Source organism: Lissotriton vulgaris, chromosome 1_1 (assembly GCF_964263255.1).
Source record: "Lissotriton vulgaris chromosome 1_1, aLisVul1.2, whole genome shotgun sequence".
Classification (NCBI taxonomy): Eukaryota; Metazoa; Chordata; class Amphibia; order Caudata; family Salamandridae; genus Lissotriton; species Lissotriton vulgaris.
In genome coordinates, this window is record NC_141685.1 from 812,175,405 (window position 1) to 812,194,360 (window position 18,956).

At 45.7% G+C, this 18,956-nt stretch overlaps 1 protein-coding gene across 1 annotated transcript in view; it reads left to right on the forward strand.

Annotated features, from left to right (window-relative positions):
- Positions 1 to 3,529: 3,529 nt before the first annotated feature.
- FAM78B (family with sequence similarity 78 member B) overlaps positions 3,530 to 18,956 on the forward strand; it is a 228,199-nt gene continuing 212,772 nt past the window's right edge. The window contains exon 1 of the mRNA XM_086956963.1: positions 3,530 to 5,513. Within this exon, the coding sequence (XP_086813089.1) occupies positions 5,251 to 5,513 (263 nt within the window). The 5' untranslated portion in view covers positions 3,530 to 5,250. The remainder of the gene's footprint in view (positions 5,514 to 18,956) is intronic.

Sequence of the window (18,956 nt, forward strand, 5' to 3'; positions counted from 1 at the left end):
TGCTAATGATTTATATTTCATAATTCCATTGGTAAAATAATCATGAAAAAGATTTTTAATTAAAATATTATAAGGTATGGGAAGAGGTTTCAGATTTTATAGGACTTCCCAATATCACCATCAGACAACGAGTGCCAACACTCACTATGGGAAACTCGGTCAAAAACCATTGATGTATGGAGGAACAGAGAGAACTTAGTGTCCAGGTTTCTGATCTATACGAATTCATAATTCATTTTTCAGGTATATCATAAAGAATAGGACTACAGACAAGTATATAGATCTTCACTCGCATTCATCCCATGCGGAGTCTTACTGTCCAATTCTATTATGTACCTGGTTTCCAATACCCGGAGTTTTGCATCTCTATCTCCTCCTCTTTTCAACGGGAGGACACAGTCTATGGCATAATATTGTAAGCAACTGGGGTCACTTTTGTGCTGCTTTTCAAAATGGCGGGCTACCGGGTATGCCTGGTCTTTTCCTACGATGGCCCTAATGTGCTGCAGTATCCGCTTGTGCACCGGAAGGCGAGTACTCCTTACATACCGGAGAGCACAAGGACACTGCAGCACATATACAGCGAATTCAGTTTTACAGGACATGCGTTTCCTTATCTTCACAGGATCTTTTTTGAAGGGTACAGTGTATTGCGTCTTATTGCACCCATACCTGCACGCCTTGCAAGTCGCACATTTCTTGAATCCCCCTCCAATAGCGCCCCAAGTATCCGAGACTTCTTTCTCTAGGAAATTATGTACCAACTTATCTGCCATAGAAACAGACTTTCTAAAAGTGATGCAAGGTTTGTCATGTATGTATTTTCCAATAATAGGGTCCCCAGTTATCAAATTCCAATTTCTATAGAAAATCTTACGGATTTCCTTATGCTGTTTGCTATATTTAATGATGACCCGTGGCTTGATCACAGTTTCTCCTTCCTTATGTTCAGTTGGCTTGGCTTTAATAGCTAAGGCTTCTTGTCTAGTGATCGCATTTGCCCGATCTATTGCTTTCTGGACAATCTTTTTAGAGTAGCCACGTGACAGAAAGCGAATTTTGCTCTCTTCTTGTGCTATCTTACAGTCTGCTTCTATACTACAAATTCGCCTGATCCTCAGCATTTCCCCAAAGGGAATACTGCTGATCAGGTGATGGGGATGCTGGCTAGACGCGTGCAAGACTGTATTTCCAGCCTTTGGGACTGAACATGGGGAAACCGCGTTTTGGGAACAGCTGAAGTGAGCATCACACTAGTTTTGAAAATGTTGCGATAGTTCCTCAAACAACAACCAAGTCATTGGCAAATTTAAAAAAAATGCTCTTCCTGTACAAACTAGGTCCTAACTATAACTACCTAATGGCGACCGCCAGTAGGTAATATGTATATATATATTCTCCAAAAGTTTATTTTTCTTCTCAGAGAAGATACTATGAACCTCCTTGCAGTGACAAGTGTGACTGTATTGGCCCATCAATCAATCAATCATTCAGTAGATTTTTTGAGCACTTCTTGTTACCCGTGGGGGTATCCAGGCACTGGTCCATGTTTACCAGCCTTTCATGCATCTGTGTTAATGTAGTTTGTTTTCACTGTTTTTCACCTTGTTTTTAAATGTGGTCCCCTCTGGGCCCCTGAACAAGGAGGGTGGTCTCCAAAACAGGTTGGGGTTGTTGTTGTCAATAAAGTCACGCTTGTCACTACAAGGAGGTTTGTGGTATTTTTTCTGAGGAAAAAGGAACTTTTCCAGTTCCTTTGTAGGGACTCACACCGAAACTACCACCCTAAGAGGCCAGGAGTTATGTGAATTGAGGAGTGTACAAGACAAAAAGAATAATTTTTCAACAAAAAAATAATATATATATATATATTACAACACGATCCAACTTTGTGTCGTCAGAAAAACGGCAAGCACGCAGGTTATCCGATATATTTAAATTCTTTATTGCAATCCTTCTCACCCCAGACAGACGCGTTTCGCTATAAAAGCTTCGTCAAAAAATATATATATATATATATATACGCACATATGTGTATACATATATATATATATATATACATATATGAACTATTCAGCTCCTTTCAACTTCCAGCAAGCAGCAAGCCACGCTGGCGACGAAAGAGACGGACCACCAGGTGCATGTACGATGTTTTTATTTTACCGCAAACAACAGCTACGCGTTTCGGGCTAGATCGCCCTTGTTCAATGTCAGCTGAAAAAAAAAAAAAAAAATATATATATATATATATATATATATATAGTGTGTGTGTGAGCATGGCATGTGAGTTTGGTCTCACGCAGACACATTGAGGATATTAAACAGGCACGCCCGTGCCCCACTGCCTCGCCTGACTCTGCTTCTGTTCTTGGGAGATAAAATGCCAACTCTTATAAATAGACTGCGTGATGGCAAGGACGAGGGGGGTGGGAAGGGCCAGGGAGTTTAAGGGCTCAGTGCAGATTACAGCAGCCTGGAAGGGACAAAAGCTGATCAGCCACCCGGTGGGTTTTGGCATCTCTGCTGCTGCTCTCTTTTGTAAGCCCTTGTCCACTGTACTTCTATGTGTGTGTTTTATGTTTAAGATCTCGCCATTTGTCCTCCAAAGATATGCGGTCCCATTACTCAACTCAGCAGCACCCATTTTGATAGCCCTTGTGTGTGGCTAATGGCCAGAGCTGTCTACTTTGCTGCTGGGTAGCCAGGTTCGATCCTGGCGTCTGCTTGACATCCTGTGATTCTGGGCAAATCACTTAATCTCCCCATGCCTACCACAAATGAAGGTGTCCTTAAGTAATGTAACTGATGCTCGTGTAAAGCGGTCCAATACCTTTCGGTCGAGTTCGTGCTATATGAAACTGTGAAGAAAACCCCTCTGAAGGATGAAAGGCTGCGTTAGTTCCACAAAGATTCGAATGTGGGGGGCTAAAAAAGCATGCACGTCTCTTCAGCGACGACATTCAGCCACTAATGCATCCTAAATAGGCGGGAATCTGCCGCCAACCGGTTTCATATAATGTCTCATAATGTCGTACAAGACTCCCAGTTAGATCGTAAAATGCAGGCACAATCAACGTGCATCTCACACCTGTGGGCTGCGGTGCCACTGCACCTGCTGCTCCACTGATCACTACTTCCATACAAGTCTCTGCTGCAAGTGCATTACCGCAGATAAGTACATCAGCAGGTTAGAGGCCTGTGTGCTAGAAGAGTTGCCTCAGGGGGAACTGGAACTGGATTCCCTGAAAGGGTCTGCAGCCTGCGTCCGGCAATTCCCCACATTTGTGCAGTAGGTGCATTACCTTCCGAGCTGTCTCAGTGGTCTCGGCCGTCTGAACTGCAGGTTGTGAACATCACTTGGCAGCAGGCGCATCACCCGAAGCTACTATCTCGCTCGGATTACAAATAGGCTCTACTCCAGGTTCCAGGCACCCTCCGGAGCAGGTGGGCGCTTTAACCAGCCGAGGCGAGCGCCCGTGGTTCCATGAAGGGGCGGGGCCGAGGCGGAGGGGGCGGAGCTCGGGCGGGAGCGCAGGATGCTCTGTAGCAGCGGCAGCACCGGCAGCGGAGGCATCCCGTCCATGCCAGGCTGCACCGCGGACGGCGCGCCCTCCGGCCGGGCGTCGACTAGGGGCTGCGGGGGCGTCCCGCCCTGCCTGGCTGTCAGCTGCCGCCCGCTGCGCAGGATGCGCCTCTAATTATAGACCATGCAGGGCTCCCTCGGCGCCCTCGCCCTGCCTCGCTGCCACTGCGGGGAGACTGCAGATGGCGAGAGACGGAGCCGGCTCGCAGCCTCATCCTCCTCCTCCGCCGCGGTGACGCTGCTCATGCCTCCGGCCGCCACCTCCGCTCCTGCCTGCCCGCTGCCCGGAGGCTGCCCGGCGGGGCTCGACGACCGAGGACCGCTCCTGCAGACCGTGCCGGCGCCCGGCCTCTAGGCGCGGTGGTATCCCTGCATGGGGGTGTGTGGAGGACAGGTGGGACCGCCGACCTCTGCAGGACATGGCCTTTTGATGCCAGCCTCCACTGGCCATGTATTGTGAACACTGGCCTTAAGAAGACTGGCATAGATTTCTGCTCTCTGCAAGGCGTGGGTCTGTGATCCCATCCGCATAAGACATGGGTTTTGAATTCCGATCTCGATGAGACCTTGGCGTTGGCTCGGGATGTCTAGTCTATAACACATGGGTCTTTGATCCCGAACTCTAGAAAGCCTGGATATTGAATTCCCATCTCAATAAGACTGGCGTGGATTCCTGGTCTCTGTACTACACACATCTTTATTCTCTGTAAGGCATGAGCTTTGAAATTTGACCCTGATAAGACATTGGAATTGATTCCCGATCCCTACGAGCCATGGCTGTTTGATGGGGATTCCCTATAGGACATGGGTTTTGAAATTCGACCCTGATGTGGCATTGCCATTGATTCCCGACCTCTTTAAGGCATAGGTCTTTGATCCCTACCCCTATAAGACATGGGTTTTGAGTTTCGACCCTGATAGGACATCAACATTGATCCCTGATCTCTTTAAGACATGGGTCTTCAATCCCAATCTTTATAAGGCATGGTGTTTGGATTCCGAGGAGACATTCGCAAAGATTCCGAAACCCACTAAGACATAGGCCTTTGATCCTGAACTCTATATGGCTTAAGTCTTTGATCCCATTCCACGTAAGACATGGGTTTTGAATTCCAATCTCGATAAGACATTGCCAGAGATTCTGAAACTCTAAAAGGCATGGGTCTTTGATCCTAGAATCTCATAAAACATGGGTTTCGAATTCCGATCTCTGAAAGGCATTGGCTTTGTATTCCTTTCTCAAAAAATCATGGGTTTTGAATTCTAGTCTCATTAAAACATTGGCCTTGAATTCCAATGTCTGTAAGGCGCAGACTTTGAAATTGTTGTAAGACACTGTACTTTGACCCCACTTTCTAGAACACCAGTGTCTTGAACGCTCATCTCTGTAAGACGTGGAGCTCCAATCGTTTTAAGGCCCAACTATGGAACTTCGATCGCTGTAGGACATGGCTCTTGGACCCCGGCGATGAATGGCCCAGGGCCCTCAATTGAACTTTTGCCTCGGCTGAAAAGCAGACACAATCTTTATGTTCAGTCATCTGCAGGATTTGGCTTTTTTTTTTCCACCCCTAGGATGCTGACCATTTCAGAGGGGCTTTGATGCCATTGCTCAGCCAGGTTACGTGGACGCCTTCCCCCCCTGGCCTCTCCCCGTCCCCCACGCCATGGGCTGCATCCAGAGCATCACCTGCAAAACACGGATCCGGCGAGAGAACATCGTGGTGTATGACGTGTTGGCCACCATTGACCCCTGCCCCACTGTCATCGAGGAGACCTCGCCCATCGTCCTGAGGTACAAGACCCCCTACTTCAAGGCTTCCGCCCGGGTGGTGATGCCCCCTGTGCCCAGGAACGAGACCTGGGTGGTGGGCTGGATCCAAGCCTGCAACCAGATGGAGTTCTACAACACCTACAGCGACCTGGGCATGTAAGCGAAGCCGCGTCGGTTCATGTCAGCCTTGTAGCTAGCTGCCCCTCCCCCACCCTCTTGAAATATGAAAAGCCCCTCAGTGGTCGCCATGCACGTGCTTCCCCTCGCTGCATGCCTGGGGAGGGGGCTGGGCTCCAGATTCAATCCATAATGCATGAGACCCCCCATTCCCTCACCACCACCCCCTCATGCATGCCACATTCACACTGTCCCTAACCACACACACCCACACCTCAGGACACCCTGAAACACCGCTGCAGCCGCTTGAATCAATGAAGTCATTTTACCTTTGACAAGGGAAGGGGGAAAAAACGAATGTGTGGCGAGTGCACGTGGATGAGAACCGAGAAGCTCACGGTGTCACGCTTTGGGGGTGCAAAACGGTTTCTAGAAATTCATGAATATATTGGCACTGAGAGGCGAAGGAGCGGGGTGGGGCTCCCGTACATCAATAATTGTTTTTTTTGTTAGTGAGTGTGCATTGTGCAGCAGTGGTGTAACGAAAAATCATGTGGCCCCTGCAGAATGTCACCAGGGGCCCCTGAGTCTCGTATGTATTTTTCGGCCTTGGGCTGAAGGGACAACCTTGAAAGGTTGAGGGGCCCCTTAAAGTGTTGTCCCCCCCATTACACCCCAGCTATGTAGGAGTTTACATAGAACACAAAAGGTCAACAGTTTCCCCATCTATCGCCCCACCTGCTTTCCTTGGTCAAAAGCTCTACCCTAGTTCTCCTGTCTCTGTAAACACGGATTTTGAAAAGTTTATTTGCATTTAGCACAGGAGAAGTCTCCTTGAAATACATCCTAGCCCCCGGCATGACACTCCAAGACGTATATTCTTTTTAACATGGCTGTAGTTCTTCCAAAGGTACTTGTAGTCAGTTTGTTTTCTTAGCCTAATCCGATGCAAATTTGTGAAGTGTAACACAATGTGTACATGCACAGGCCTTATAAAATCTTCTGGTACTTTTCTGTTAACTTTAATAGTCAGACACTTCTCTGTAAAGACTGGAATTCTCATGTGTATTTCAAGCTTCTGGGCGGTGTTAAGAGAAAAGTTTTCGTATCCATACCGTTCTATTGCATGGGTGACCCCAACTGATATACCCACGTTGTCCTGGGTCCTGAAGCAATCAAGGAGAAACCCCCATCGCCTGGTTTGATAGTAAAATGCATCTATACCTGGAGTGCAGTGGGCCCCTCAGACCTCTGGGCCCTGTGCCACTGCACCTGCTGCACTAATTATAGGTATATCCCTATTGCCCAGTGGTTAATTTGTAAAAAAAATTAGTGCCAAGGCTCTTGTCAGGAGGCAGCTTGCCCCAGCCCATTTCGCCTGTTAGCGATGCCTAAAACAGAACAAACTACTAACCGTGAAATTGGGGAAAGGATGTGTTGTAATGGCCAGAGCTGCCGACTTCGTAGCTGGGAAACCAGGTTTGAGTCTCGGCATCAGCTCAACATCCTGTGATTCTGGGCAAATCAGTTAATATCCCTGTGTCTACCATAAATTAATGTGTCCTTAACTGGTGCTCATGAAAAGCGCTGGCGTTGATGTTTAAGTGCTGGTGCTGAGCACCGGAAACCACCAGCTCAAATTAAGCACTGCCATTCCCCCTTACAGTTTAACAGTCTTAGATTGAGAAGGTCGAACAGTACAAGTACAGGATGGCCGGGGAGGCCAGCAGCTATGTCAAATAAAAGACAAGTGCCAATATCCCTAATCGGGGGCTACTAGATTCCGAAATGTGTTTTATTTGTAAACAGATAAAATGCCCTCAGTATTATCTATAAGCAGGGCCTCTGGAATAATGCAATTTTGTGGCTGCAGCGTTTTGTGCATACTTATGGATTTGCTGCATTTGTCACATGCAGCAACTGCTGCAATATCTGCAGATCGGAACAGAAAATATGTTTCAAGCTCAAACCGATCAATAGTTTCTAATAACGCAGTGACACGTCTTTCAGTGCACTGGAAGGTCCTTTGCAAAGGTTGACTGATCCCCTTTTTGTTGCTTATTGCTGTATTTTGGTGTTAAACTCGTTCTAATGACGTGAAACCCTTTCCCAGACTGCGTTCACCTGTGTGCAAAATGATAAAAAATGAAGAAATACCATCACAAAATATGCCCTCTTGCACTGCATAGTTTGCTTTTTCTTGTCGCATAATTTAGTCAATCCTGCCACATAACGTAGCCCTCCCATGCTGCATAATTATCCATTTTGGGGTTGCTGCTCTGGGCAATTGCTTATCCTTACGGCAAATTTATCTCAACACGCTGCCTCAGCATTTTGAGGTTTTTAGCGATTAAGGCAACTATTGATTGTCCTGATGATGGTCCCCATGACCCTTTAGGGGGACCGAAACGCCGTCGACCCATCTAGCGCTATATACAAATACTTGATTGCTAACTATTGTAATGGCGCTCTTTGACATTTTCTGTGGAAATTGAATGTATAACAGAAAAAGCGCTTGTTTGCCTTAAAAACCCTTCTATTTTCTCACCATCTGTAATCACCCCGCTAGTGTTGGGCACAGGCTTTTGTACCACACGGGTGTACTGTGGAAGGTATCTTTTGCTTTATTCGAATTGCTGTTTATTAAGTAAACTTGAAAGACCTCTGTCCGGCTGGACATGTCACTCTGAAATATAGATTTGACTCTGTCTATATTTATTTGTCATACATTATGTAATGCATGGGACCACTGTTGTTTGAATGAGTATGTTCCCCAAGGTCCCCTGCTGACTGTATTTGGGGTCCCTTGTTGTTATTGAGAGAGCATAATTATAGCAGCCCTGTCTTGAGGCACAAAAGCACCCTGAAAGTATTAACATTTGCACACAGTATCGAGTATGATTTTGCACCCATTTAATGTCAAGGTGATATAAAATGGGGGAGTAGCATGACCGAACGGGTTTTGCATCCAACTTGCATGTGTCAATGCACCATTATGCATACCGAGGTGCAAAACGTAAATGCAGCTTGTGCTCAGCTCACAATAGGCGCTTGTTGAAAACAAGTGATCAAACCTAAGTGATGCTGTATCTGTCTGAATTTTGTCTTCTCTCTCTTTGACAAAGCCAAGAGGTCAAAAACTCATACCAAGTGCAGAAAAGTACCAAATACAAGCTTTTTCTGTCAGCCCTCACCAATTACCTCTCCTAATTAAGTCATCCAGAAAATACGAGGGTGGGAGCAGAGCTTAATTTGCACCGGTGCTTGCCGGTGGTCAGCACAGGCATTCTTTTTCAGCGATCTGGACTTATTTTTCCTTGTCAGACTTTGACCCAGCGCAAAAGAGGTAGGCAGGAAACGGAGAAAAAAGAAGATATAGAAAGATAGGAAACCAGTAAAAAAAAGGTTGAAAGCAGGGAGGAAAAAAGAGCCTGCAATAGCGTGATAAGAGATAAGTGTAGGGTCGAGGAAGAAAGAGGCTTGAGGTGAAATCAAGATTTGGCAGCCGGCATTTGCAGCTCCCGCCCAGGGAACAAGCCTTAGTACTTTGAGGACGAGAATAAAGCGAAACCCAATCTGAAAATGAATCTTGAACAGTGTGGAAGTTGCCTAGCTACGAGTTTAGATGTTATTTGAAAAGTGCGGTGCGATTGGTTGCAATCCGCATTAGAACGTTTAGAATTATCCACAGTTGTTAACTTCTATTTTTTTTAAACACATCCTACTGCTGATATTCAGGGCCAGTTTTAGCACTGATGGTGCCTGGTGCGACAATAATTTTTGGCGCCCCCTCCCCCCCCCTCCCCATGACCGCATTCTCAGATTCTCTCACTACCACCAGGCAAAAGTGCCCCTCATCTCTCCAATCATAAGTTATTGCTAAACACAGCGCTCCCTCCCCCCACCGAGGTCAGTGCCCCCTCCACATGTAAGCGCCTGGTGCATCCGCACCGGTTACACTGCCCTAAAGCCGCTCCTGCTGATGTTCAGTATAGGCGCTCCTAAAGTAGACAGTTAATTCTCTATGAAAAATGGCTTTGCCCAGGAAGACACAATTTGGACGATTGGGGAGCCGGGATTAGAAGTGTATAGGTGTGGCTATTTATAAAGAATAACCCCAGCAAGTGAGCAATGTACATTATGAAGGTGTATGGGAATGGTTATGAGGTGCGCCCCCTGAAAATCGGCAGTATCGAATATTGGGGACAGAATACTGAAAATAAAATATCAACTGGTGAGCAAGTCTAGATTTTCGTTATCTATCAGTGCTTAATTTGTAAATGTAAAAAAAAACATGGGTGCAAGGGCCCTCGTCAGGAGGCCGCCCCACCCATTCCACCTGCCAGAGCTGCCACGGGCAGCCCCAACCCATCTACTAACCATCACACTCTTACAAGTGTGACAATTCCAGGCCCCCAAAAGCCATAAAAATGGCCTGGGTGGTAGGCATTAGTCATTGTTATTGTACATTGAGTTAATAAACAGCTGTTGTAGTTATCTCTAAATTCAACTGACCAGTAGGCAGACTGTCATAAGTGCCGGTGCTGACAAGTGCCGGTGCCGAGCACCGGAAACCACCGGCTCAAATTAGGCACTGGCCCACATATATGTACCCACACAGTACATATATCTTCAAGGTACATAGATGTGAAGTTAGGAGCAGTGTATCTATACTTGCCTACATGTACTTACCTTTGGATATGTTGTCCCTTGATATTCAGCCCTCAATATTAGTTTGCCACAATATTGTTGGTGCTGACTTTCAGTAGTATAAACCAGTATTCAGCAGTATAATCCAGTTCTGGGATTATGGTGTCGATTCAGGATTGTGTGGAAGTGGAGGGAGAAGAAGGAGAAGCACAGAGAAGCTGAAGATGTCTTGCCAATGATGACTGAGAAGTTGTTCCATGAAAAGAAAAAGGCCTTGGGGCATATTTACAAGGGGATTGCGCCACCAGAATGTCCCGTTTACCGACAGATGCCCATGGGCCTTTGCTGCGCTTAACAAGTGTTTAAATAAATAAAATAAATTCCGTTGGCGCAATGCCCTGCACAATATTTACAAAGTAGCGTTAATCCACTTTTTTGTGCCTTAACACTGCTTATTAACCCCTTCCATGCTGCCGTTGGCCATTGGCCGACGGCAGCACTACCTCCCCAGTGCTGCCGTCGGCCAATGGCCGACGCGGCCCCGCCCATTTTGCGGAAGTGCCGCACTGCAGCGAAATCGCGGCAGCATGGAAGGGGTTAAATATTGTAACTTTTCACACAGGTATTTGCGTGAAAGGTGTCTGCAGAGGGTGTTGCAGTGGGCCTTCCATCGCAACACCCATTGCTTTTTGTCGCTGTCCCATATTTACATGGATCTGTAAATCTGAGGCAGCGCCAAAAACTAACGCCATGCGATAGTAGGCGTTAGAATAGATCAACGAGGAGAAATACGTTTATTTCCCTTCTTTTTTGCTTTTTTGATGTGTGCTGCATCTGCACATCTGCCATTAATGATTGTTTATGTGCAGGATGGTGTCCCTTCCTGCACATAAACAATCATTAAATAATGACAATTTGCTTCTTCTATGTGTACCGCAGAATGCAGGAAACATAGAAGTAACAAACCGCCATTTGTTAATGGTTTATGTGCAGGAAGGGACACCTTCCTGCACATAAACAATCATTCCTGCCATGCAGGCACCCTTGCACTACGGCGCAAGGGTGTCTGTGTTGGCGCTAGGTAGCTATTTTTAGTGCCAGCTCTAGTGAAAACACAGAGGTGCGCCGTATTGTTGCAAATGCGACGCATACCAAGAAATGATGGAGCGCTCTTCAGCTGTGGAGAGATGAGGTCCTGATTACAATTGGCCTGACAAATTGCCACACCTGCGTAAGCACCTGTTTGCGCAGGGTTTGCAGTGAAAAGATGTGTGATGTGCATTACTGATGGTAATTGCCATGTGCGAAAAAGATTGCACTCTTCATTACATTTCGACAGCTCAAACCTCCTGGAATTGAACAAAGGGTAAAGGCCAGGTAGTTACCAGGACCTGTGTTTTTTGGTATGGTAAGCATAAAAATCCACGTTAGTCCCCCAAAAATCAGAATATGCAATAATTATCACATCCAATAAATTCGGAACACCACTGTGTCTGATTTTTATCGGATCATTAATCAGGCCTTTGGTGCATAGAGGGTGAAGGTTTGTCTCATGAACTTTTTTTAGCCATATGTCTGAATTTCAACTCACCTTCTTGTGTTAGATTGGCTTCCTGCTGTGATTAGTTTTTGGACCAGGTGGGTTGGTTCACTGTTCATTACTGCCTTGCAGGTGAAGAAGCAGTTCTTGTTGATAATGAGTCTCCCCCCCCCCAGGGACAGCCAATCCACTTTTTTTAGGAGACCAGTATTGTAATCTTGTGTTTCTACCTTTGAGGAGTCTGGCAGTGGCACACAGGACAATCTTCACAAGAAGGCCTCTGAGAAATGTAAATTACGCTGGCGTAATTTGCATATTTTTTGGATTTTGCATTACTCTTGCGACACGAAATTCCAGAAATGACGTCACTGAACTGTTTTGTGTAGTTATGCGCCAAACTCTGTTGAAATTTACAGTGCAATGCGCCATTCAAGGTTACCACAAAAGCACAGGAACAGAATGGGAGCAGCTGTTGTTTGTAGTCTTTTATTAAATGTTCCCTTTGACCAAAAATTGGCCTGAGGACGCATTTTACACTAATGTATAGTACAAAATGATAGAGTTGCATAATTATATATAATTTTGCTGAAATTTCAGGTAATTACACAAAAACAGTTACATGAATTTAGCATAATCCTATTCACAGGGATCAGGGTCCAGTCTGGAGCTCCAGGAGGGTCATTGGCCCACATTGGTGCCAGAGGATCAGGGTTTAGATGGCGGTTCTGAATCCTAGTTTTGATTAATATGTTTTTATCCTGCGTAGTAGTGAGAATTTGTGGCAGGATCCCTGAGTTTTCGTTGTTATTTATGTTTTGAAGAGAAGGCAACTGCAGTGGCGGCTCCTCCGCAATGGCGGAGGCGCGTCACCCCGCTGCTTTCAAGCAGTGCGAGATTGAGAAGTAAAAAAAAAAATGATAATAACTCTCAGTTACTATCATTTCATGTTTGTGCTTCTTTGCGGGCGGGCGGGTGAGCGGGGCTGCTCTTCTCTCGGAACAGAGCAGGGGAGGAGAAGTTTGCCCACTTCTAAGAGCACAATGAGCGTTTGGTTGACCCTCTCAGACCGCCCAAACCAGTCATGCGCACTTTCTCCATTCTCCATGCAGGCTGCATTACAGCCAGGGTAGAGAACATGCCAAGCCCCCATTCCCTGGTTGAGTGTTGAATCAGGATGCTCAAAATGAATCACAATGCTGCATTGCAGCGTTGTGATTGGTCAGTGGGGCCTGGCTATGCTTCCTGTTCCTTAAGGAGAGCAGGAGCAGAGACGCAGGACCCTGCTGCACAGTAAGTTATTTTTTTTGTTTTGCATTATGCACAGTATCCCCCCGAATCTGCCCCGCTCCTCCACCCACAAGCCTTGCCGGCCGCCACTGGGCAACTGTCCATGGGGAATCTGAGTGAAATGGGCCCAATTTAACTAAAGTTTTGCATTGGACCAACGCTAAGCTTTGGGTGCATATGACACAAAAGGGGCATAAATTACATCAGTGATCAACTTCTGCATGCAAAAGATAGTCGGCAGGGTTGCAGAACCATCAACGCCTTGGGTTGCACAGCCCTAATCCTTATTAATTTATGCACAGTGGGTGTAACAGAGAAGGACAAGCCAAAACTGGCCAGCCAATCAACTAAAATAGTGTGTACGGCCTTTGCATGAAATTCTAATGCCAAAACAAGCCAGGTGCAAACAAAAGGCGAAAGGAATAATGTGAGATATTACGACACATAATGTATAATTTAAGCAAAACTGCATATATACACAGTTTATACTTTGCCAGCTGTCAACTCTTAGGAGTTTGTAGACAAGGGTGAAAATAGCCTACACTGGGCATGCAAGGCACTGCTGCTTCACGTTTGCATCGCAGCACTAGTGCAGTGTTAATCCACCTTTTTTGCGTGAGCGCCAGTGATGTAGCTATCAGTAGTGCAGCAGGTGCAGCGGCACCGTGGCCAATGGTCCTAGAGTAGGAGTTCAAAAAAGGGGTGAGCCTTCCATGGTCCTAGAGGGCTCCTCTGCATTCCATTTATGGCTGTGTATTACTATGTAACTGGTACCAGAGGGGCAGGTTCCTTGCTTGCATTAATTCCTGTGGCACCCTTTAGATGCCACTGATGAGCACTCCAGATAACTCAGCATGCAAATTGTACCAGCTTAGATTCTGCAAAATGTTTCCATAATATTTCACGCACTTCTTCATTATATGAGCCACAGTAGCTGTAGGCCTTATAGTTCGCGAAGAGTAGGTGAGTAAATCTCTTCGGTGTTATGTTGCGGAGCCAATCCTGGATGTCTGCTTTTGTGGAACTGATGGCGATGAGAATGAGTCTAGGTTTAGTCAGTCGTGGCCGGTGCAGGTAAGCGTGGTGGGGTTGTTGGACGGGGTGGGGGTGGGTGGGCAGGGTGCGTTTTGTGGGGCGGGGTCAGGGGGGAGTCGACAGACGATGGAATAGGGAAAGTTAAATAAATAAGTAAATCCTATTCCGTCGTCTGTCAACTCCCCCCGCCCCCGCCCCACCACGCTTACCTGCACCGGCCGTGACTGGTTTTAGTCCAGTTAGATTCGAGGTATGCGCATGACACTGAGGCTTGTAGGAGAGTGAGGCAATCTCTGTGTGTACAGCTATCTTTCGTTGTGGTTTTCAGAGCTGAGGGCACGTTCTTAAGGTACTTCACAGGCAGAGCCACGGAAATTATGCAGCAGGGGAGGACCAAATGATGTGGCATTGTTTTTGAAACTATGAGGCAACAAAAGCCCTCTCAATCACCTCAATGAGGCGCATTTTGTGACTATGTTACTTCCTTATTTTGTCAGTTTTGCACGTTAACACTGTCTGGGCAAAGGTTCCTCTTCATCAGTTACAGTTTAACCCTAAAATACATTAAATATCAAGAGAAAGATCAACCTTTATGAAGGGCCTTCCATTGCACAGCAATACATGCTGCTGTGTTTTTAGTAACTTTTGATCCGTTTGAGGTAAAAACAATTTGTTTATTAAAATCTTCCAATTATGGAGCAGATAATTGATTATGTGGCAAAGGCAGCACATACATAATTATGCAGAAAATGCTCCGGCCGCAAAATTGCGTATTTCCAGTCAGGGTTGGATTGGGATTAAAAATCGGCCCGGGCAGGCTAAAAAAAAGTGGCCCACATTTGCATATTGCTTTTCCGCAAAACACTGCTTCAGCGCAATTTTTTTTTTTTAAAAAAAAGGGGTTTAAAAAATGCAGGGATTCGTTTACAGTGGTCAAACACCTGAAAACAAGTAAGGCCACTTCCGCTCATACCCCTCATGCACACATTAATGGACCGGCCACCGAGAGAAAGGGAGTGACACTTCTGCCCGGTGATAAAAGGGAGGTAATGGACACCAATTTACCTCCAGAAAGGCCACTCAGGGCCCCACTGGGCCACTGGAGGCATTGAACAATACAGAAACAGCACAAATCGCCCCCCAGGCTGCTCAACAAAGCAGCCCACAGCCAGAACTCGGATACTGGCCCCTCTGGAATTGCCTGAATGCCCTCGTTACCAATCCGACGCTGTTTCCAGTTGACTTGTCGGCAGGTAATTGGCCACCACTTAGATCTGAGAAATCAGGGTTTCCACTTCACATTTATCAATGTGACAAGTACCTACACAGGTGGAGGGTGGAGTGGAGATAGAGGAGGGGCTAAATCCTTGTTTTCTGGGTTTCCTTAATCTCCTCACTATTTCCTGCCTCTTACCATAAATGCTGAGGCAACAACCTACAGTAGAGTACCATCTTGTCTTAAAGTGGGGGGAGGAGGCGTGAGTCTGAGTAACACCGTACTACCACCAGTAAGACATATATATAAGTAGCCAATGCCCATGTCTATGAGGTTTTAGAGATCTACAGTTCACTCTCATCACGTGGCCCTGTGGGTTTAAGTGGACACTGCAACGATGTGTGTCATATATTGAAATCCCAGTAGAGTTGGCTCAACTTTTCCCTCTATCAATATCAATACAGATGAGTGCTATTGAGTTAGCTCTGTAAATGCCATTATAACATATGCCTATTACAGTGCCTCGAAGCTACATGACTGTTGCAGAAAGCGCTGTAGAGAACCAAGTTATTACTACTGGTAATCTTGTAGGTAGATTTTTATGGGATTGTAGATATGTCGAATCTCTCCTTTGTTTTGTGGGACATAAGGGAAAGGATATGTAATGTGTTTTCATTTTTGGGTGAGTTGAAGTAGGGATAAACATGTCTGCAGAGCGGCTGCTAAACTTTCAACATCTCCAAGTGGAGGACGGCTTGTATATTCCGGAGACTTCGCACACTGGCTATACATTTACCACCACTGGTAAATATACTATGAGAACAAGCACTCCCCCCAGCCAATAGAGTTATTTTCTAGTCCATTTTTAACCCCTCACTTTCTAGCAGCTTTTACATTAATTCTAAATGCTTCCAATCTTGTCAAAAGAGAGGAGGAATCAGATCAAAACGGGGAAAGAATTAGAGCATAATAAACCTAACTCCAAGAGCAAAACATGAGAGGCTGGAAGTGTATTCATATGACCTATATGAGAAAAAATTCGACCTTAAATCCTCTCAAAAGAGTGCCAATAACTCATATCCAGGCGTTCACACGCATAAAACAAAGACGAGGGATTTTAGGGCCAGATGTAGGAGAGGAAATACCGGTCGGTAACGGCCGAATTCGGCCGTTACCGACCGGTATTTAGGAATCGGCATGTAGGGGCCAGTATTTTACTGAATCGGTAAATTTACCGATTCGGTAAATTTACCGATTCTGTAAAATACCGAAGCGGTAATTGAAAATTAAATTTTACCTACATCTCCCACCTTCTATTTTACCGATTCATAAATACCGAATCGGTAAAATTCGGCATTTATGAATCGGTAAAATAGAATTACCTACATCTGGCCCTTAGCCCTATAAACTGACAGGACATGCCCAAGATGACATCGCCCACAAATTTTATAAATCTATATAGGGCGTTGACCTGAGAGAGGACTCTGCTCGGACTGAGCTTCGTGTGCTCAACATCCCTCCCATTCTTAGAAAAAACCTTCCAGAGGTAACGATACAAGCCCACTATTTCTAATTTATATGTACCCAAATACCAATTAAAAATTCCTCTTTAGTCCTGACGCCTTCTTATGAAAAATCAAGATTTTGCTTTAAGAAATACTTATCTTCAAAAAGTGGAGTTCTGCATAGTTTCACAATGCTACAAGATGACGCTGCAAGTCAATATGAGTTACGTCTATAATGGCTACATTGTCAGCATATATCAGGGAGCCAATGGACAGTTCACCAATTCTGGGAGGATCACCCTTCAGTTGAATTAAGGTGCCTGGAAGATCATAAATATATAAGGAAAACAGAAGGGGAGCCAAGAAACAGCCCTGCTTGAGATCGCTCCAAGTTTCAACCTTATGGGGTGAATCTTGTATCCCCCCCATCAGGTATCCATAAGTTGCTCCATAATAAGACCTGCAAGGTGGTGAGGAATACCCAAAAGAAGAAACTTTTCCCACATTTTTTGATGACCAACTCTATTAAATTATGTGGAGAAATCAATAAACGATGTGAACACTGAGTGCTGACATACCTTGCGAAAAGGAGTATTTTCCGCTATTGTTTGAAGGACCGCAATATTGTCAAGTGTACTATGATTCCTCCTAAAGCTGGCAGGTTCCGGGGGAATAATATTCTGATCTTGAGCCCACTGTTCTAAATGGCAGAGCACACTCTTGGCAATAAGTATGCCAGGAGCCTTCTTAAACAGTGGTACAATAGCAGTGCCCTCCCAAGATTGGGGGATTTTCCCGGAATGATAACAATAATTCAATAATGGGGCAAGGAAGGATCCCTAAGCTGCAGCCTCCTTTTTTAATGACTGTGATGGGAATTTTCGTCAGGCCCCAAAGTGCCAGAAATTATGGCATTCTTTATAAACCCTACAATCTCGTTAACAGAGGGAGCATCAAACACGGAATACAATACTTTGTCTACACAGAGAGTCACGGGGATATCTAACTCACTGTTACTCGTGTACAACTGCGAAATATATCCCACCCAGACATTTTCGGGAAAGGGGATTTCCTGCACGTTCACCCTGGAGTCACATTGTTCAGCAATTAAATGCCAGTTTTTCCTAGAGTCTTTGGCAATTGCAGCATCTCTTAGATTGATTTATTTTAAATTGCATTCCCTCCTACTTTCCTGGAGTTTACGTCGGGTTCTTAACCATTTGAGGCGGTCGATTTCATGCTGTCTAACTAGGGAAAACAGTAAATACTGTTTTCTTATTAGTACATTTATTTCCTGGTTTATTGCCATAATCTGGAACAGTTGAGGTACTGCTGCTAGAATGAATGTTATTGGCCCACCCTCAGACTTTTCACATTATAATCCATAGGGCAATGGAATTTTCTTTTTCTGTTTAAGGATTCTTTTTACATTTTTATTTTTCCTTTTCATAGTCAAACCCTTTTGGCTCCTTACAGGAGACTCCACCTGACCCTACACTATAACCCTACTTGACTCGGCCACAATATGATGCAGTGTAGTCAATGTACTAGCAATTACAGATTCCCCTTTCAGCCCTACTCCTTACTGTGGTGCTAATCCATTTACTTTCCCAGCTTTTTGGTACCTTTTATGATGCCTTTTTAGGTCTCGGCCTGCGTAGGCTGCGCTTGCGCAGTCTCGCTGGGCGAGAAATTATGTCTTAGAGTAGGGAGGTAAACTAGCCAGCTCTTCTCCATTGGCTGGCTTCCCAAACGGCGGCCAGCCATTGGAGAAGAGCTCTGCCTGTCACTCTAGGCCGCATCCGTTTCGGATTGAGGGGCGTGTTTTTGCTGTCCTTTTTATCAGTGACGTCATCCGTCACTCAACAAAAAAACACGTCCCCCAGTCTGAAATGGACAGGGCTTACAGACTCCTGCTGCCCGTCTGCCCAATGCTTGTTTTTATTTTAATATACCGCAAAGGCGGCCCGAAAGGCATTGGAGCGCTCTCCAGGGGAGAGGGCAGTTCATCCGCAACATCCACCATGCGGGGGGCCTCGGCGGCAGGAGCGCTCCCCAGCTTGCCTTGCGTTTCCGTCAGGCTGGCCTGTGCGTGCCGCAGCTTTCCCCCACCATCAGCATGAATGTGTCCTTGTGTAGCGTAAATGGTGCTCATACCTGTAAAGCACTCCAATACCTTTGGGTCGAGTTTGCGCTATATAAATGTACACAAAAAAAAAATTCGCCACTGACCTATATTTTTAAGACCA